Source organism: Miscanthus floridulus, chromosome 1, assembly GCF_019320115.1.
Source record: "Miscanthus floridulus cultivar M001 chromosome 1, ASM1932011v1, whole genome shotgun sequence".
In the NCBI taxonomy this organism is placed as follows: Eukaryota; Viridiplantae; Streptophyta; class Magnoliopsida; order Poales; family Poaceae; genus Miscanthus; species Miscanthus floridulus.
The window spans coordinates 107,542,348-107,564,574 of record NC_089580.1 but is presented as its reverse complement, the minus strand read 5'-3'; the positions used below and the strand labels follow the sequence as shown (position 1 = coordinate 107,564,574).

The window sequence follows — 22,227 nt, the reverse complement described above, 5'->3', positions numbered from 1 at the left end:
CATGAAGGTTACGGTTCTTTGTGCACAACTACCATCAAGGTAAAAGAGAAATTGAATTTCCTATAAGCACATGAACAGTTGAACTATATTGACGTATTAACAGATCTTAGATGGATCAATATAACCATGAAGGTTACCGGCGGACGGAGGATGATGTCGAGGTGCTCATCGCTCGCCGTGACGCATGGCGGGAGAAGAATATCCAGAAGGGGGGAGAGAAGGTCGGAGGCTGGTTGGGGAACGATGACGCCTTCCCGGCGTTATCCCAGAGCCAGCGACGGCAGGAGCGAGCCCGAGGCTTTGGTGTCCCCATGGATGTTCAATCCCGGGGAATCAGGTATGCGGTGGAGACGGGCTCGATTCCTTTTGAAGAAATCAAGCAAAATTCCGTTAAAATCAAGGAAATCCCGATTCAGTTTCGATGGCCCAGCCATGGCGGCTCGTCGTCGTCCGCGTCCCCATCGGCGGGAAAACGTGATTGCTCTGTGATTCAATTGGGGGTGGAGCCAACCAGTCCGAGACGGTGGTTCCGCTCACCACCAAAAGTCCAGGAGGCCGCGGGAATCCTAGGGCGCGGACCTGCTGTTGTGACACGCGGCGGTCATCTGGGTAATGGTGAGCGGGAGGTGGGAGATGACCCCGAGTCTCAGGGATCGATTCCGCACACCATTCCCCTTTGTCCGGGAAACCCTAGCCGCCACGCTCCGAACAAAATCCTCATCAAAATCGCTGGACATTTTTGGGAGGTAAACCTGTGAGATCTTTTGCGGCCGCCGTTCGAGCCGAGTCGGCTCCTACGGTCTCGGTCAGGATGAATCGCGGTGGAGGGCATCGAGGCAACTACGGCACCGCTCGAGATGGTTTTGGTGCTGGCCAGCAGGGGAGGGGGCATGGCCGTACTACTGGCCGCAACCTCACCTGGGAACGCACCAACAGAGCGCCACCGGTTCAAGAAGAAGCTATCCAAGAAGAAGAGTAGGAGCAACAATCCAATGAGAAATGGGAAGGATAGAAAGATCAGCAAAAACATCCTGAAGAGCAGTGGGGCAAGAAAGCTTCCCAGGAGGTCCCTGAATCTTCTCAGGGTAATAAAGTTTCTCATGCTCAGGACACCCAGGCTGGTTCTTCCAATCAACCTAGGGGTCCTTGTGAAATCTGTGGGTTGTTTAACCATGCCACCAAAGACTGTAGAAGGTTAAATTGTGAAATCTGTGGCGTCCATGGCCATATGGCTTATGATTGCAAGAAGTGCATTCCATGGAACTGTGGTCCAGAATTATGTGCAACTCAAGTTGAGGATCAGAGCTGCTTCTACATTGATGAAGATGTTGATCCCAGGATGGCTAGGGAGAAGGAATGTACTGCTGTTATCTCTATTGTTTCTGGACAGGCTTCTGGTAAGGACATTGAGAGGCAGTTCATTAATATTCATGGTACTGAGACCTGGAGATGGACTGCTCGACCTATAGGAGAGAACAAATTTGTCATGAGGTTCCCAAACCCCAAGATGGTCAAGGAGTGGAGTTTCTGATGAGGACATCAACACCGATCATACATCCACGCCGTCCACGCCGACACCTGCTGGTCCTATTACCCGTGCTCGTGCTCGAACACTTAATCATCAAGTGAGTTCCTTCTTGAGCTCTTGTCCATCCTATTTAGATCTTGGAGACACGTGCACTCTTGTTTTGATTAGGAATCAAGGAGAAGACCGAAAGGGAAAAGGACTCGCGTAGGCTGGATTCGGACTGCAGCACACCTCCAACTTGCGACGGTCGCCACGGTTACATACGGAGTCGGATTGGGGTGATTCTGGACTTGTTGGAAAGCTAATAAAGTCTACTTTCATACGGATCTGACCTCATACTCATACCTGCTCAGAAACGGCGTCAACAGTCCAAAAATCATAGAGAGGTCTATTCTGTCCAGGGTGCTGCGCCACCTTAAGTTAGCCCAATGGGCTTGTATCGTTTAGAGTCCAGTAGGGACGCGTCCTAGGGTTGGAGCACGACCCAAACTCTCTTGTGGTCGTCCTCCACACGTCATATACCCCTTAGCCGCCACCAGGAACACTGGGGTTTTGTTTAGATCAAGTTTAGCCTTTGCTACTTGCTTGTAGGCGCGCGTGCTGATCCAGCCGCCCGTCTCCTTGTCTTCGGAACCCCACTCATAATAAGATTCAGTTTGAGGCTTTCAATTTCATCTTGCAAATTCAGTGCTTGTTTCCTTGTTCTTGCTAGTTCTTCGATTGCTTGCAGGACGGGAGCCCTAGTGGCTGGTTGTCGCGCTCCACAAGATCGTGACGGCCTTTGGAGGTGGTGTATCGGTTGCTAAGGCGCGGTCTTGGAAGGCTGTAGTCGGGCCGTGAACGTCATCTCCATCCACCAAATCGAGTGATCTCACGCCTCTCATCGAAAGATCGTCCATAAACCCTAGCGGGTTCATATCAGTTGGTAATCAGAGCAAGGTTGATCGGTGAGAGACTTCCAGTTCTTTGTTGTTTTTAATCTCCTATAGTCCAGAAAAAAAAAGCCAAAACAAAATTAGTAGATTAGTTCTCCATAATCCCAAAAACCCTTTGTGCTTAATACTAGTGCTACCTAGTTAGGGCTTGTTGAGTCGTCGGTTGCATCGGTTGTGTCAAGTTGCTGGTCTTAGTTTTAGTCCTTTAGAGTTTCGAGTTCTTGTTACTTTCCTATCACAACACGCGCTATCATATAGTCTCTCTGTTGGCCGAATCCAAGTAGGGTTTGAAGTTTGAATCGGACAAGGAATCGGCTGTTCCTTTCTGTTGGCCGAATCCAAGTAGGTTTTCAAGTTTGAGTCGGATCAAGGAATCGGGTATTCCTCGCTGTTGGCCAAGTCCGAGTAGAATTGGAAGTTCCAGTCGGACGAGGAATCAGTTCACCCCGTGCTACAAATATCAAACGGCAGCAAGTATTCATATCTAAACGAGTGGCTTACTCTAGAGAGAGAGAGAGAGAGAGTATCTTTTTTTACCGGAATACCCCTGCCCTTTTGGAAAAAGTGTGTGTGCTGAGTTACTCTTTGGGAGTGTTCTTGTTCATATAATCAGTTTTGAGTGGCCCCTGAAAAAAAAAATTATTCAAAAAAAAAGAGAAAGAAGCAAAAGAAAAGAAGAGAAAGGGGCTGATCTTAGAGATTTTTCGTTCACTTCGGGTGGTGTGTTGTGCTCTCCTTTGTGTCCAGGCTCGCGTCTCTAGCATGGTCTAGACTAGGACCAGCACAGTACCGCAGGTTGAACGATTATTCAGCTTGCTTTTTGTAACTAACGTGGTGCTAGTTCGTTCCTTGTTTCAGCCCACCTATAGCTCCACATATTCTACAGCTTGACAGGTCTCGTGCTGCGGCACCGATACACTTCATCCATTGCTGCAGACTTGTTGGTAGATGACCCCTCCTGTCGAGCAAGGTAAGAACTAGTAAGAACTTGTGTAATAGGTGGAGAGTGAGCGACTTGCTGTAGCTACATCCTAGTAGTTGTAGGGCTTTTATTTCTTCACTTGTCTTCTTGTTGTCTTTGTCTTTGAACCATGCCAGGGACCGACGAAGATAACCAAATTCCACATTCGCCTCGCACAAAGGGCATCATACAACATTTTGAAAGGAAAGTGAAGTTGCACACGGAGGGACTTGATAATGACTTGCAGGTGACAAATGACAAACTTGGGCAGTTGGAGGCTACGCAGATTGCCGCAAACAACAAGCTTGCAGGTTTGGAGCAGTCCATTGCTAGTGTGGACAAAAGCCTTGCTGCTCTGCTGAGGCGTTTTGATGATCTCCACAACAATGATAAAGACCAGCATAAAGAAGAAAAGAAGGAGGAAGATCGAGAGGATGGTAGTTATGATGAAGAATACACAGGTGATACTGAACATGATGATCGAGACACTCGTGATCGACGTCGCCTACGTCACAACCGTAGAGGTATGGGTGGCCGCCGCCGACGCGAGGTACACAATAATGATGATGCTTTCAGTAAGATTAAATTTAAAATACCTCCTTTTGATGGTAAATATGACCCTGATGCATACATTACTTGGGAGATTGCTGTTGATCAAAAGTTTGCATGCCATGAATTTCCTGAGAACACACGTGTTAGGGCTGCTACTAGTGAGTTCACAGATTTTGCTTCTGTTTGGTGGATCGAATATGGCAAGAAAAATCCTAATAACATACCTAAAACTTGGGATGCGCTGAAACGAGCCATGAGAGCTAGATTTGTTCCATCTTACTATGCCCGTGATATGATAAATAAGTTGCAGCAATTGAGACAAGGTTCTAAAAGTGTAGAAGAATACTATCAGGAATTACAAACGGGTATGTTGCGTTGTAAATTAGAGGAGGATGAGGAACCTGCTATGGCTAGATTTTTAGGTGGGTTAAATCGGGAAATTCAGGATATCCTCGCTTACAAAGAATACAATAACGTAACCAAACTGTTTCATCTTGCTTGTAAAGCTGAACGGGAAGTGCAGGGACGACGTGCTAGCGCAAGGACTAATGTTTCTACAGGGAAAGCTAGTTCATGGCAGCCACGCACGTCTACAACTCCGTCTACACGTACTCCTACGCCATCATCTAGTGACAAGACTCGAGCTGCCCCCACCAATTCAGTAGCGAAGACAGCGCAAAAGCCGGCTGCGAGTACTTCATCCGTGGCATCGACAGGTAGAACAAGCAACATACAATGTCATCGGTGCAAGGGATATGGCCATATGATGCGTGACTGCCCAAACAAGCGTGTTATGATTGTCAAAGATGATGGTGAGTGTTCATCTGCTAGTGATTTTGATGAAGATACACTTGCATTGCTTGCGGCTGACTATGCAGGTAGTGAGGAACACATAGAAGAACACATTAATGCAGGTGACGTGGAGCACTATGAGAGCTTGATTGTACAGCGAGTGCTTAGTGCACAAATGGAGAAGGCGGAGCAAAATCAGCGACACACTTTATTCCAAACAAAGTGTGTCATCAAGGAGCGTTTGTGCCGCATGATCATTGATGGAGGTAGCTGCAACAACTTGGCAAGTAGCGACATGGTACAGAAGCTCGCCCTCACCACCAAACCACACCCCCATCCCTACTACATCCAATGGCTGAACAACAGTGGTAAGGCAAAGGTAACGAGACTTGTGCGAATCGATTTTGCCATCGGGTCATACAAAGATATTGTTGAATGTGATGTTGTGCCTATGCAAGCTTGCAATATTCTGCTAGGTAGACCATGGCAATTTGATAGAGATTCGATGCATCATGGTAGATCAAATCAATATTCGTTTCTATACCATGATCGAAAAATTGTGTTGCATCCTATGTCTCCTGAAGCTATTATGCAATCTGATGTTACTAAGGCTGCAAAAGCAAAGAGCGAGAGTGACAAATCAGTTGTTGATGACAAAGATGAGATAAAATTGAAGGGACGTTGTATGCTTGCTACAAAATCTGATATTAATGAGTTCAATGCATCCACCTCTGTTGCTTATGCTTTGGTATGCAAGGATGCTTTGATTTCAATTGAGGATATGCAACGTTCTTTGCCCCCTGCTGTTGCTAACATTTTGCAGGAGTATTCTGATGTGTTCCCCATTGAGATACCAGCGGGGCTGCCACCAATACGCGGGATTGAGCACCAAATTGATCTTATCCCTGGAGCATCTTTGCCAAACCGTGCGCCATACAGGACCAATCCGGAAGAAACGAAGGAAATTCAGCGACAAGTGCAAGAACTACTAGACAAAGGTTATGTGCGTGAGTCTCTTAGTCCTTGTGCTGTTCCAGTGATTTTAGTGCCTAAGAAAGATGGAACATGGCGCATGTGTGTTGATTGTAGGGCTATTAATAATATCACCATTCGATATCGACACCCTATTCCACGATTAGATGATATGCTTGATGAATTGAGTGGTGCTGTTGTGTTTTCAAAGGTTGATTTGCGTAGTGGGTACCACCAGATTCGTATGAAATTGGGAGATGAATGGAAAACTGCTTTCAAAACCAAGTTCGGTCTATATGAGTGGTTAGTCATGCCTTTTGGGTTAACTAATGCACCTAGTACTTTCATGAGATTAATGAATGAGGTTTTGCGTGCTTTCATTGGGAAATTTGTTGTCGTCTACTTTGATGATATACTGATTTATAGCAAATCCATAGATGAACACCTTGATCACTTACGTGCTGTTTTCAATGCTCTACGTGATGCACGTTTGTTTGGTAACCTTGAGAAGTGCACTTTCTGCACCGATCGAGTATCGTTTCTTGGCTATGTTGTCACTCCACAGGGAATTGAGGTTGATAAAGCCAAGGTGGAAGCTATACAAGGATGGCCTGTACCCACGACGGTCACACAAGTGCGGAGTTTCCTAGGACTTGCTGGTTTCTATCGCCGTTTTGTGAAGGACTTCAGCACCATTGCTGCACCATTGAATGAGCTTACAAAGAAGGGAGTGCCCTTTTCTTGGGGCAAAGCACAAGAGCACGCCTTCCATGTGCTGAAAGATAAGTTAACACATGCACCTCTACTCCAACTCCCTAATTTTAATAAGACTTTCGAGCTTGAATGTGATGTGAGTGGAATTGGATTGGGTGGTGTTTTGTTACAAGAAGGCAAACCTGTTGCATACTTTAGTGAGAAATTGAGCGGACCTATTCTTAATTATTCTACATATGATAAGGAATTATATGCTCTAGTGCGGACATTAGAAACATGGCAGCATTATTTGTGGCCCAAAGAATTTGTTATACATTCTGATCATGAATCTTTGAAGCATATTCGTAGTCAAGGAAAACTGAATCGTAGACATGCAAAATGGGTTGAATTTATTAAATCTTTTCCTTATGTTATCAAACACAAGAAAGGGAAGGATAATATCATTGCAGATGCATTGTCTAGGAGATATACTTTGCTAAATCAACTTGATTACAAGATCTTTGGGTTAGAAACAATTAAAGACCGATATGCTCATGATGCTGATTTTAAAGAAGTGCTGCTGCATTGTAAAGATGGAAAAACGTGGAACAAATTCATCATCAATGATGGGTTTGTGTTTAGAGCTAACAAACTATGCATTCCAGCTAGTTCCGTTCGCTTGTTGTTGCTGCAGGAAGCGCATGGAGGTGGCTTGATGGGGCATTTTGGAGCGAAGAAGACGGAGGACATTCTTGCTGGTCATTTCTTTTGGCCAAAGATGCGACGAGACGTGGAGAGATTTGTTGCTCGCTGCATAACATGTCAAAAGGCTAAGTCCCGGTTGAATCCACACGGTTTGTATATGCCTCTTCCTGTTCCTAGTGCTCCTTGGGAGGATATTTCTATGGATTTTGTGTTGGGATTGCCACGGACTAGGAAAGGGCGAGATAGTGTTTTTGTGGTTGTGGATCGATTCTCTAAAATGGCACATTTCATACCATGTCATAAAACTGATGATGCTACAAATATTGTTGATTTGTTCTTTCGAGAAGTTGTTCGCTTGCATGGTGTGCCAAATACAATTGTTTCTGATCGTGATGCTAAATTTCTTAGCCATTTTTGGAGAACTTTATGGGCCAAATTGGGGACTAAGCTTTTATTTTCCACCACTTGTCACCCCCAAACTGATGGTCAAACTGAAATTGTGAATAGAACTTTGTCTACTATGTTAAGGACTGTTTTAAAGAAGAATATTAAGATGTGGGAAGATTGTTTGCCTCATATTGAGTTTGCTTATAATCGTTCGCTGCATTCTACTACGAAGATGTGTCCCTTTGAGATTGTTTATGGCTTGTTACCACGTGCTCCTATTGATTTAATGCCATTGCCAAGTTCTGAAAAGTTGAATTTTGATGCTAAGCAACGTGCTGAATTGATGCTAAAACTACATGAAACCACTAAAGAAAACATAGAGCGCATGAATGCTAAGTACAAATTTGCTGGAGATAAAGGTAGAAGGGAATTGATTCTTGAACCTGGAGATTTGGTTTGGTTGCATTTGCGAAAGGATAGGTTTCCTGAATTAAGAAAATCTAAATTGATGCCTAGAGCGGATGGTCCTTTTAAAGTGATGCAACGAATAAATGAGAATGCATATAAGCTTGATCTTTCTGCAGATTTTGGGGTTAGTCCCACATTTAACATTGCAGATTTGAAGCCTTATTTGGGTGAGGAAGATGAGCTTGAGTCGAGGACGACTCAAATTCAAGAAAGGGAGGATGATGAGGACATCAACACCGATCATACATCCACGCCGTCCACGCCGACACCTGCTGGTCCTATTACCCGTGCTCGTGCTCGAACACTTAATCATCAAGTGAGTTCCTTCTTGAGCTCTTGTCCATCCTATTTAGATCTTGGAGACACGTGCACTCTTGTTTTGATTAGGAATCAAGGAGAAGACCGAAAGGGAAAAGGACTCGCGTAGGCTGGATTCGGACTGCAGCACACCTCCAACTTGCGACGGTCGCCACGGTTACATACGGAGTCGGATTGGGGTGATTCTGGACTTGTTGGAAAGCTAATAAAGTCTACTTTCATACGGATCTGACCTCATACTCATACCTGCTCAGAAACGGCGTCAACAGTCCAAAAATCATAGAGAGGTCTATTCTGTCCAGGGTGCTGCGCCACCTTAAGTTAGCCCAATGGGCTTGTATCGTTTAGAGTCCAGTAGGGACGCGTCCTAGGGTTGGAGCACGACCCAAACTCTCTTGTGGTCGTCCTCCACACGTCATATACCCCTTAGCCGCCACCAGGAACACTGGGGTTTTGTTTAGATCAAGTTTAGCCTTTGCTACTTGCTTGTAGGCGCGCGTGCTGATCCAGCCGCCCGTCTCCTTGTCTTCGGAACCCCACTCATAATAAGATTCAATTTGAGGCTTTCAATTTCATCTTGCAAATTCAGTGCTTGTTTCCTTGTTCTTGCTAGTTCTTCGATTGCTTGCAGGACGGGAGCCCTAGTGGCTGGTTGTCGCGCTCCACAAGATCGTGACGGCCTTTGGAGGTGGTGTATCGGTTGCTAAGGCGCGGTCTTGGAAGGCTGTAGTCGGGCCGTGAACGTCATCTCCATCCACCAAATCGAGTGATCTCACGCCTCTCATCGAAAGATCGTCCATAAACCCTAGCGGGTTCATATCAGTTTCTTCCCATCTATTGCTATGAGATATGTTAATGCTCAAATGAAGATTGATTCCTACACCACAAGCTTTGGAGCCAAAGGTGAGCTTCAACAGGCATGGTTCAGAGTATGGGACATTCCTGCTGACCAGAGGTCATTCAGAACCTGTGTCAAGGTTGGTGGCTTGGTGGGTAAGGTGCTTGAGATTGATGAGAGGACCAAGCTGAGACATGACTATGTTAGGATGAAGATTGCGTGTAGGGGCATTACTAAGGTTCCTAAGATCGCTGAAAGCACCCTGGGGTTGTTCCTCCCTGATTTTACCTATGAAAGAGTGGTTGAGGTTGAAGGGCCTATCAAGACTCTGCAAAGTGGTATCAAAATATCTGAGGGAGAGCAGCCCCCACCATCCAAGAAATACAAAGCAGATGACAATCTTAGCAAGGATCCCCAAGCAAAAGCTGCTGCTCAACTTGGTGGTAAATCTGCTAATCCAGGGTCTGATAAAAGCGCTGGTAAGAAGCATTCTGCCAATGTTACTATGTCTGCCCCACCCAAGATTGGCAATTTGAGTACTGCTGGAGGGAAGCTGAGTGTGCAGAAGACCTATGAGGATGATGGTAAAGGTGAGAAAGTACACATTCCTGAAACATTTGAAGACTCTGATTCTGACAGTGATCTGGGTGAGAGAATCAGAAAATTAGAGGGCTTTGGTGATATTGGTCAGGGTAGCTCCAAGCAGAATGATGATAAAGATACTCAGCATATTTGGTGTATGGAAAACAACACTCCTGCTTTGGATCTGATGCAAATCACCAATGATGCTAAGAAGCTCAAGAATGCTGAAGAAAAGGATGTGACAACTATGAAGCAGTTAGTTTCTGTGGAAATCAACAATCAAACTGAACTGGACTTCTCTGATGAGGCTATTATGCACACTCAGGAAAGCTTGGTTGCTGAAGATGAGATGGTAGTGCAAGAAGAGCTGCCAGAACCACAAGATGCTGTCACTAATGGAGGAGCTACTGCTGGCAACACACTGAAAATTCAAGAAATCCGAAGAAGTGAGAGGCTCAAAAAGGACATTGCTATAACTATCCAAGAGAAAAATGAAAGGATGGCTAGAAAAAGGAATTTGGAAGGTACTAACTCTTCTCCTATCATGTTTTCTGATCTACCCGTTGAAACTATTAAAAGTTTGTCTAGTGATATTGGCGTTGCTACCCAACAAATTAGTTTTGGGACCTTTGACATTCTTAAGGATTTAGAAAATGCTAGGAGAAACTTACAGTCTAAACAGCATGATGTTATGTTAGAAGAAATTAATGAGGATGACACTGCAGAAGATGATATCAATGAAAGGCTTATTGAATGGCTAAAGGATGACCTTTCTGAGACAGAAAGTGAAATCCTGGCCCAGTCCAAGAAAAAAGGAAAACTGTCTATAAGAAAACTCAAAATCTCTCCAAAAAACAAAAAAAGAACTCAAGACCAGGAAGATCTTGGCTTGAAACCCAAGGGAAAAGAAGGTAAAGTTGGCCTTCAATCCCCAAAACAGAAAAAGAAAAAAAGTTAAAAAATGACAGTACATGGATTAATTTGGAACTGTAGGGGCCTTAAAAAATCCGGGGTCTCTACTTTCCTGAAGAATCTCATCTTTCAATATAATTTTGACTTTATTGGGTTACAAGAGACAATGATTGAGGATTGTGAACCATCTTTACTTAGGGGTTTTGATTCTTATCAAGATTACCTTTGGGAATGGATTCCTTCATCTCCATTAGAATGGCTAGATTTAACGTTGGCTCGCCACGCCTAACACAACCCTCCTCCTTTACCAGGGCTTGGGACCTGCTATGTTGAGACAACATAGGCGGAGTTAAATAAATATGATGTTGGTTCCTTCCAAAGGTAAATCTGGTGGGATCCTGGTGGGCATACAGTTAAATAAATATGATGTTGGTTCCTTCAAAAAAGGGGAATTCATGATTCAGATGAATTTATGGGACAAGGAGCTTAAAATTAAATGGAATCTTTTGGTAGTATATGGCCCTGCTCATGATGATCAAAAGTTTGATTTTCTATCTGAATTGTCCAGATTCTGTGATGCTAGTACTGAACCTGTCTTGATTGGTGGGGATTTCAATATCATTAGATATGCAAATGAAAAAAAAAACTCCAATAAAGGGGTACATAGGCATTCTGGGTTATTCAATTCCATTATCCACTTCTTTGAATTGAGGGAACTGATTATGACTGGTGGCCTTTTTACCTGGTCTAATAATCAAGAGCCCCCAACACTTGGAAAACTGGATAGGATCCTTGTCACCAAAAGTTGGGAAGATATTTTTCCTCTTGCTGTGGTTAGAAAGTTACCTAGAGAAATCTCTGATCACAACCCTTTGATCATTTCTACTGGGGTTCCTAGAAACAGGACCAACATCCAGTTCAAATTTGATTTAAGTTGGCTTAAGAACCCAGAATTTTATTCTCTGGTGGATAAGATCTGGAGTAAACCATGTAAGGCTAAATCTGCCTTAGATAAAATTCAACAAAAGATGAAACTAATCAAACAGTTCTTTAAAGGATGGGGACACAACAAATAGGGGAAGTTAGGAAACTTAGGAAGGAACTCCACATTGAATTGACTGCTTTAGAAGAGTTGGAAGAGAGTATGATCGTGACAAGTGAGCAGATTTTCAGAAAACACTGGATTTTGTGTGAAAATCTTAGATTGTTGGAACAAGAAGAATTATATTGGCTCCAAAGAAGTCATGAGTAATGGCTTCTTAAGGGAGACAGCAACACTGAGTATTTTCATAGATGTGCAAATGGAAGAAAAAGAAAAAATACCATTATAACTCTGGAGAATGAAGGAACATGCATTGAAGGAGATGACAATCTGCTAAGACATGCTTCTGAGTACTATTCTGATCTGTTTGGTCCTGTACCTCAGCATGGCATTCATTTAGACCCTTCAATCAGGAATAATTGTTATAAATTATCTGATTCAGATAATGAAATTCTATGCCATCCTTTTTCTGAGATAGAAATTAGTGCTGCCTTATTCCAGATGAAGAAAAATAAAGCCCCTGGTCCTGATAAGATGCCCATTGAATTCTTTCAGAAATGTTGGAGCATTATCAAATCTGATGTTGTCAAACTGTTTGATGACTTCCATAACAACAAAGCTGATATCAGCAGGTTAAATTATGGGATCATTACACTTCTGCCAAAGATTAAAGAAGCAAACAAGATTCAACAGTACAGACCCATTTGCTTACTCAACTGTTTATATAAACTGATCACTAAAGTCCTCACCATTAGAATTGAGCCATATGCTGACAAATTGATCAACAAGGCCCAAACTGCTTTTCTCAAAGGAAGAAATATCCTGACTGGCATTCTGTGTTTGCATGAGATTCTTCATGAAACCAAGAGGAAGAAAGAAGTTGGGATCATTTTAAAACTTGACTTTGAAAAAGCTTATGACAAGGTAAATTGGAATTGCCTATTTGAGTACATGCAAATGAGGGGTTTCAGTGAGAAGTGGAGGACTTGGATTGCTCAAGTAGTCACTGGTGGGACAATTAGCATTAAAATGAATGACAAATTGGGATCTTACATCAAGAGTTACAAGGGGGTCAGGCAGGGAGACCCTCTGTCCCCCATTCTTTTTAATTTTGCCGCGGATAACTTAACTAAGATGGTAGAGAATGCTCAAGAAAGAAATTTATTCACTGGTTTGATTGATCACATTATCCCAAATGGAGTAGCTATATTACAATATGCTGATGACACTATTGTATTCCTCAAACATGATCTCGAGGGTGCCAGGAACCTGAAATTACTCCTATACATGTATGAGTTGATGGCGGGTTTGAAAATAAACTTTAATAAAAGTGAGGTATTTGTGATCAATGATAATGATAATTGGGGTCAAGTGTATGCTGATATTTTCAATTGCCAAATTGGCTCCTTCCCTATTAAGTATTTAGGAGTTCCTGTAAGCCCCAGCAGACTTCATTTAAGTGACTGGACACCTTTGGTTGATAAAAGTAACAAAAAATTAGATGTTTGGAAAGGGAGCACAATGTCAATAGCTGGAAGGTCCACTTTGATATGCTCTTGCCTTAACAACTCACCCACCTACCAGATGTCTGTATATTTGTGTCCTAAGACAATTTCTGAAAAAATGATAAGATTAGGAGAACTTTTTTTTGGCAAGGTGGTGGGACCAAGAAAAAGTACCATTTGGTGAAGTGGGTTAAAATTTGTAGAAGTAAGAAAAAAGGTGGCCTTGGAATCAAGGACCTAAGGAAGATGAATGTCATGTGCGGACGCGGGTACTTCAGGCGCAGGCGCGCCCGCGACGTACGCAGGGCGGCCGAACGCGCTGCTCGCCAGGCGCAAGCCGCGCCCATGGAGGCCCAGCAGCCACTGCGTGGCTAGAGGAGCTCAGATTTAGAAAGTAATCAAGTTATTTTCCTTGAAATTAGCATCTATTTGTTACCTAAAATTAGGAGGTTTGTTTCCCTTTGATAGCAGCCGCATAGGCTATAAATATTTGTAATTGGCACTTGAGAAATTAAGCAAGAATATTATCTCTTCCTATCTCATCTACAAGCCTGCGGTAGAGGGGTATAACCTCACCGGAGAAGACGGCCGACGGCTACGAGTTGCGTAGCCGAGGCCCTGCGCGTCGAGGGTTCGACGACCTTGACAGCCTGGTATCGGTAGTCAGCCGCTCATCTTCCTCGCGCTCCCAATCAGCCGCGCCAGATCCCCACCACCGCCAGCCGCCGCCCACCCACGCAACACCCACCGCGCCCAGTCCGCAGCCACCCATGGCCGAGCCGACCATCGCCGACCTCCTCAAGGAGATGAGGGCCGTGTCCGCAGAGCTCTCCACCCTGAAGGCCGACGTCGCCTCCATCAAGGAGAAGACGTCCACGACTGAGAGCAGCGACGGTCGTCACGTCGACAGCCCGCGCGAACTCGAGTTCCACCCGAAGCACAAGAAGTGGGATTTTCCCCACTACGATGGCACGTCCGACCCCATGTTGTTCCTCAACAAGTGTGAGGCGTACTTCCGGCAACATCGCACCATGACGGAAGAGCGAGTGCGCATGGCGTCCTACCACCTGGACGACGCCGCGCAGCTGTGGTTCATCTAGCTGCAGGATGACGAGGGCTCGCCGTCGTGGGGGAATTTCAAGGACCTCCTGAATCTGCGGTTCGGGCCCCCCCTGCGCTCTGCCCCCATGTTCGAGTTGGCGCAGTGCCGTCGCGACGGCACCGTGGAGGAGTACGCCAACCGGTTCCAGGCCCTCCTACCTCGCGCCGGCCGGCTCGATGAGGCGCAGCGGGTCCAGCTCTTCACTGGCGGCCTCGGGCCTCCGCTCAGCAACGCCGTCCGCATCCACCACCTGGACTCCCTCGCCGCCGCCATGAGCCTGGCCCGCCAGGTCGAATTGATGGAGCTGGAACGACCTGCACCACCTCCTCCGCGAGCGGGCGCGTGCGGACCTCCACCAGCCGCAGCCCGGGCCGCCCTGCCGGCCCCGCCGCCCATCCTGGCACTTCCAGCACCGCCGGCGGCTGCGCAGCCGGGCCGGACCGAGGGCGCCCAGCGCCGCCTCACGCCAGATGAGATGGCCGAACGCCGTCGCCTGGGTCTGTGCTTTAACTGCAACGAACGGTACACCCGTGGCCATAACCGCTTCTGCAAGCGTATATTCTTCGTCGAAGGGGTCGAACTGGAAGCCGAAGACGATGACGCGGTGGCCGTGGACGACGCAGGGGCGCCCTGTTTCTCCCTCCAGGCGTTGGCCGGGGTGCCGATGGCGGGCACCATGCAGATCAGGGTGGCCCTGGGCCCCCAAGCGCTCGTGGCTCTCCGTCCACGGTCTGGGCTGACCTCGGCATCGACTTCATTGAGGCGCTTCCCAAGGTCCAGGGCAAGACGGTTATTCTCTCCGTGGTGGATCGCTTCAGCAAGTACTGCCATTTTATTCCCTTGGCGCATCCCTACACCGCCGAGTCCGTCGCCAACGCCTTCTTCGCCGACATCGTCCGCCTCCATGGCGTTCCGCAGTCCATTACATCGGACCGCGACCCGGTGTTCACCTCGGCGTTCTGGCAGGAGCTCATGAGGCTCACGGGGACGAAGCTCTACATGTCATCCGCCTTCCACCCGCAAACGGACGGCCAAACGGAGGCCGCCAACCGGGTCATCGTCATGTACTTGAGATGCTTCACCGGCGATCGCCCCCGGCAGTGGATCCGGTGGCTGCCATGGGCGGAGTACACCTACAACACCGCCTTTCAGTCCTCCCTGCGCGACACTCCCTTTCGTGTGGTTTATGGCAGGGACCCGCCAACCATCCGGTCCTATGAGCAGGGCGAAGCTCGTGTCGCTGCGGTCGCCCAGGAGATGGAGGAACGGGCGGCGTTCTTGGACGACGTTCGTGTCCGTCTTGAGCAGGCTCAGGCGGTCCAGAAGCGAGTCTACGACCAGCATCATCGTCGCGTCGTCTACAACGTTGGTGATTGGGCGCTTCTGCGTCTCCGGCAGCGTGCTGCTGCGTCCTTGCCTCGCGCGGTGCGCGGTAAGCTGAAGCCGCGCTTCGTCGGGCCCTACCTGGTGACCGAGGTCATCAACGAGGCGGCCGTGCGCCTGCAGCTGCCACCCGACGCCCGGCTGCACGATGTCTTCCACGTGGGCGTCCTCAAGAAGTTTGTGGGAACTCCGCCGGCTGCTCCACCGGCGCTGCCGCCCCTCTGCAACGGTGCTGTCGTGCCCGCGCCATCGCGGGTGTCCCAGGGCCGCCTGGCTCGCGGTGTCCGACAGGTCCTCGTCGAATGGGAAGATCAAGACCCCGCCTCCGCTTCCTGGGAAGATTGGAACGATTTCCGTGCTCGGTTTCCTTCCTTTCAGCTCGAGGACGAGCTGGCCTTCGAGGCGGGGAGAGATGTCATGTGCGGACGCGGGTACTTCAGGCGCAGGCGCGCCCGCGACGTACGCAGGGCGGCCGAACACGCTGCTCGCCAGGCGCAAGCCGCGCCCACGGAGGCCCAGCAGCCACTGCGTGGCTAGAGGAGCTCAGATTTAGAAAGTAATCAAGTTATTTTCCTTGAAATTAGCATCTATTTGTTACCTAAAATTAGGAGGTTTGTTTCCCTTTGATAGCAGCCGCATAGGCTATAAATATTTGTAATTGGCACTTGAGAAATTAAGCAAGAATATTATCTCTTCCTATCTCATCTACAAGCCTGCGGTAGAGGGGTATAACCTCACCGGAGAAGACGGCCGACGGCTACGAGTTGCGTAGCCGAGGCCCTGCGCGTCGAGGGTTCGACGACCTTGACAATGAATATAAGCCTACTAGCCAAGTGGTGGTGGAAATTGGAGCAGGAAGAAGGGTTGTGGCAGGATATTGTTAAAGCAAAATACCTTCACAACAGCTCCGCCTATGGTGGGGCGCCTTTGGTGTCCCAGCATAGCAGGTCCCAAGCCCTGGTAAAGGAGGAGGGTTGTGTTAGGCGTGGCGAGCCAATGTAAAAACTTAGCCACTTAAATGGAGATGAAACCCGAAAGAAAATCGTTGGGGCGTAACCCTCTTAGCGACGCGCCATATCGGAACCCGGGTATGGTGTTAAATGGGCAAGGGCCGGGTCGTCACCCCCATGACGCGCCGTGTCGTGATCTGGGCATGGTGTCAAGTAACCAAGGATCGAGTCATCGCTTCCTTAGTGGCGCGCTACATCGGCGCCCGAGTGTAGTGAAAAATGATCAAGGGTCTTCGCATCAGAGTCGACGGGTGCGAAGGGTAAGGAAGCTAGTCGAACCAACTAGGATCCGTTTAGGTAGTTGGAATGTAGGGTCACTTACAGGTAAGTTAAGAGAATTAGTTGATACCACGACTAAGAGGCGTGTAAATATATTATGCGTTCAAGAGACTAAATGGAAGGGTCAGAAGGCGAAGGAGGTGGACAATACAGGTTTCAAGCTTTGGTACACAGGGACAGTCGCGAATAGAAATGGAGTAGGAGTTTTGATTGATAAGAGCCTCAAGAATGGTGTGGTGGGAGTGAGAAGGCAAGGAGATAGGATTATCTTAGTCAAGCTTGTCGTTGGTGATATGGTCTTGAACGTAATTAGTGCGTATGCCCCCCAAGTAGGCCTCGACGAGAGTGCTAAGAGACAGTTCTGGGAAGACTTAGATGGCCTGGTTAGAGCTATACCTAGTAGTGAGAAGCTTTTTATAGGAGGAGATCTTAATGGGCATGTAGGTACTACAAGCGTAGGTTTCGAGGCAGTTCATGGAGGTTTTGGGTATGGTAGTAGGAATCAGGAGGGGGAGGAAGTTCTGGACTTCGCGGTAGCTTTTGACCTGATGATAGCCAACACTTTCTTTAGAAAGAATCTCATCTAGTGACCTTCAGTAGCGGACAACACTGTAGCCAGATTGACTTTGTCCTCGCAAGAAGAAAGGACAAACGAGCATGCTTGGATTGCAAGGTGATACCAGGGGAGTGTGTTGTTTCTCAACATAAGCTTTTGGTGGCAGATTTTCGTTTTCAGGTGCGTGCCCATAGGGATAAGCAAGCTAAGATTGAGAGAACAAAATGGTGGAAACTGAAAGGAGAGACGTCAGAGGTATTTAGGGAAAGGGTTATCAAAGAGGGCTCTTGGAAGGAAGAAGACGACATAAACAATATGTGGGACAAGATGGCAACCAACATTCGGAAGGTAGCCTCAGAGGTGTGTGGAGTAACCAAAGGAAGGGGACGTGAGGCTAAAGATACTTGGTGGTGGAACGAGAAAGTCCAAAGGGCTATTAAGGAGAAGAAAGAATGCTATAGACGCTTGTACCATGACAGGAGTGTGGACAACATAGAGAAGTATAAGGTGGCAAAGAAGACTGCAAAGCGAGCTGTAAGTGTGGCAAAGGGTAGAGCGTACGAGGATCTTTACCAATATTTGAGTACGAAGGAAGGAGAGAAGGACATTTATAGGATGGCTAGGGTTCGTGAGAGAAAGACACGGGACTTCAACCAAGTTAAGTGCATTAAGGATGAAAGGGAGCATCTCTTGGTAAAGGAGGATGAGATCCGACATCGATGGCAAGAGTATTTTGACAAATTGTTCAATGGTGAGAATATGGACACAACCTTTCAGTTAGATGACTCTTTTGATGACACCAATAGGCGCTTTGTGCGGAGAATCCAAGAATCTGAGGTCAGAGATGCGTTGAAAAGGATGAAAGGAGGTAAGGCGATGGGACCGGATGGTATCCCAATCGAGGTGTGGAGATGCCTTGGGGACATAGCTGTAGTATGGTTAACCAAGCTGTTCAACCATATTTTTCGATCGAACAAGATGCCTGATGAGTGGAGGAGAAGTATATTGGTACCGATCTACAAGAATAAAGGGGATATTCAAAGTTGTATAAATTATCGAGGAATTAAGTTGATGAGCCATACTATGAAGCTATGGGAGAGAGTTATCGAGCATCGCTTGAGAGCAATAACGCGGGTCTCTATGAACCAATTTGGTTTCATGCCCGGAAGGTCAACCATGGAAGCCATTTTCTTAATAAGACAAGTTATGGAGCGGTATAGGGAGAAGAAGAAGGACCTACACATGGTTTTTATTGACTTGGAGAAGGTTTATGATAAAATACCAAGGAATGTTATGTGGTGGGCTTTGGACAAACATAAAGTCCCAACGAAGTATGTTGGGCTCATTAAGGACATGTACAGCAATGTTGTGACTAGAGTTCGAACAAGTGATGGAGACACGGATAACTTCCCGATTAGGATAGGACTACATCAAGGGTCAGCTTTGAGCCCTTATTTGTTTGCTTTAGTGATGGATGAGGTCACAAGGGACATACAAGGGGACATCCCTTGGTGTATGCTTTTCGCGGACGATGTAGTACTAGTTGATGAAAGCCGTTCAGGAGTGAATCAGAAACTGGAGTTATGGCGGGAGACTTTGGAGACCAAAGGTTTTAGACTCAGTAGAACTAAAACTGAGTATATGAGATGTGACTTCGGCACTACTACTCGGGAGGAGGAAGATGTTAGTTTGGAAGGTCAAGTAGTGCCTAGGAAGGATACCTTTCGATATTTAGGATCAATGCTACAGAGGGACGGGGATATTGATGAAGATGTTAGCCATAGAATCAAAGCAGGGTGGATGAAGTGGCGGTAAGCGTCTGGTGTCCTATGTGACAAAAGGGTACCACAGAAGCTAAAAGGCAAGTTTTATAGGACGGCGATTAGACCTGTTATGTTGTATGGTGCAGAATGTTGGCCTACGAAAAGACGACATATTCAACAGCTAAGTGTCGCGGAAATGCGTATGTTGCGTTGGATTTGCGGTCATACAAGAAGGGATCGAGTTCGGAACGATGATATTCGTGAGAGATTAAGGGTAGCGCCAATTGAAGAAAAGCTTGTCCAACACCGGTTGAGATGGTTTGGACATGTGCAACGGAGACCTCCAGATGCACCGGTGCGTAGTGGAATCCTAAGTCAGGATAGTAACGTGAAGAGAGGCAGAGGAAGACCGAAGTTGACTTGGGTAGAGGCAATAAAAGGAGACTAAGGATGGAATATACCCAAAGACTTAGCCTTAGATAGGAATGCCTGGAAGACAGCTATTCACGTGCCTGAACCTTGATTGCTTCTATTGGGTTTCAACTCTAGCCTACCCCAACTTGTTTGGGACTTAAAGGCTTTGTTGTTGTTGTTGTTGTAAAATACCTTCACAACAAATCAATTCATTCAGTAACTCACAAAGCCACTGATTCACCTATTTGGTATGACCTTCTCAAAGTCAAGGAGGTATACCTTCAGGGTAGGGGGATTAGCATTCATAATGGGAAAAGAACTAGGTTCTGGTGTGATCCTTGGTTGTATGATAAGCCCATCTCATTTATTGCCCCCACCTTGTTTATTCTGTGTGAACAAAAAGAGAGTGTTGCTGAAGTAAAAGAGGGCAGGGTCCTGATATCTTTTAGGAGATGGCTCACTGAAGAACTACTTGCATGCCGGAACAAAATCATGATTGATGTTGATAATTTTCAGCTTCAGAACTCAGAAGACCAAGTTTTTTGGAAAATTGGCAAAAACAAGCTGTTTTCTGTGAAGTCCTTATATAATGCCTTGACTGTTTCTGATAATGGCTCTGCTCATAGAATAATTTGGAAAAGCAAAGTTCCACCAAAGATCAAAATTTTCATTTGGTTAATGACTAATGATGCTATTTTGACTAAAGACAATCTTATTAGAAGAAAATGGGTTGGGAACCCCAAATGCCAATTCTGTGACCAGACTGAAACAATTGACCACTTGTTTTTTTTCTTGTCACATTGCAAAAGTAATTTGGGGGGTTATTGCAACTGTGCTGGGTGCCACGAACATCCCCACATCCATCTCTCAATGCTGGGAATGGTGTGATGCATGGCTCCCGCTGGGCAAGAAGTTCCATCTGTGGGGTGTGTCGGCTGTTTGTTGGGCTATATGGAAGGCCCGAAACAGGGCATGCTTTGATGGCAAGACTATCAGAAGTCCAATCGAAATTCTGTGTCACGCTGCAGCTCTAATGCGTTTTTGGGCAGGTCTCTATGCAGAAGTCGACAGGAGGATGCTCATCAATGGAGTAAACACCATGCTCAAGGTGTCGTCTAACATTCTTCTTCCCCAGAACCAAGCTGAAGACCAGTACAAGCGCCTGAAGCAAGATGATCGTCCGGATGATGACAATCAGAATTAGCAGATGAAGATGTGATTGGATGAAAGGAAGGCTTGGGTGCAATATCCTGTTGTCTAGATGTTATCTCTGAAGCTTCGTTTCGGCCAATACGGCCTTGGGGATTTGCTGGTCTGTAATAATCCGGCTACCTCTTTCTTAGCGGGTGATGTAGCTTAAAAACTGTGGTGTGAGTCGTAGTGGTAGTAGCTCTCTGACTCTGAGACAGAGGTCAGATCTACTAGGATCGGTCCCCCCCCCTCTTGCTCGTCTCTCTTAAACAATTCATGTATTTCCGTATCGCCGAAAATGGAAATGGGGCTAGTCCTCTTTTGGAAAAAAGAAACAGTATAATCCTAATACTAAGTATTTAATACTTTAGCTCAAGAACTAGAAATTTATGTCCTACCCTGAATATGTTGTTGTACACTGTACAGTACACATGATATGTAAGTTTTATGCCAGCACCAATGAATACTAGAAGTATGATTGGATTCTATGGAACATTAGAAATGATTATTCGTATATGATGCATGAAGCATATTACTAATTATAGCATGAAAAGGGAAGGAATTTTGGGTAAAGACATAAGAAAATATGGGTAATATATATTTAATAGGCATAGCCTTCCTAAATCTATCTTTAAGTGCATGTATTAGGACTTAAAGTCCTAGCTGCGTCCCTTCCGGCCGAGTTAACTTTCTCTATATTGCACTAATTGCAAGTAAGCTTGTAGCTTTGAATTTTGTTGTTATCTATTAGGTTGGATTGAATACTAACATTCCACATTCCACATGCATGTGTATCGCTATGTTCTCTCATTGAGCTACAACTATCTCCAGTCTTGCATGAATATGAGCATAATAGCTATAGTTGTAGCTAGTAGCTACCTTTGCACTTCCCTCAAAATTAAATTGGCTAGCTATCATGCCATGTCTATATAGTTCTAGTTGAACTAACGTATAATTTGCTTTCAATGCATCGTATGCATAACAAATACATTGGTCTAGAGCCAAGCATGCTAAGACCAGGGGAATGAGTTAATATGAAATTTTCTCTATGGAGACTAACTCAATTGATGGGATGAATAATTGTGGAATTAAGATGGTGGATAACATACTTATGATGATTTGGGATTTATGAAGAAAAGACATTTGAGGAATTTTGCATTAATGGCAATTAGAAAGTCTAAAAGAAATTCCATGTGAGTTTGAATGTTGTGTATTCTATATTTTTGAAGTATATGGTCCATTTTTTTTTAAAGTATGAGTACTTGGATTAATTATTTTGACTAAACAATAAAGAAGCTAGACAATGAAATAGTTTTCTAAACTATGATATGTGCAAATA

General features: G+C 45.9%; 1 protein-coding gene across 1 annotated transcript; it reads left to right on the top strand.

Annotated features, from left to right (window-relative positions):
- Positions 1-9,174: 9,174 nt before the first annotated feature.
- On the top strand, positions 9,175-20,946 carry LOC136461113 (uncharacterized). Its single transcript, XM_066460557.1, has 2 exons — positions 9,175-10,255; positions 20,747-20,946. Exons 1-2 carry the CDS (start codon positions 9,175-9,177, stop codon positions 20,899-20,901), a joined length of 1,236 nt encoding a protein of 411 aa, XP_066316654.1. The 3' UTR covers positions 20,902-20,946.
- Positions 20,947-22,227: the final 1,281 nt, after the last annotated feature.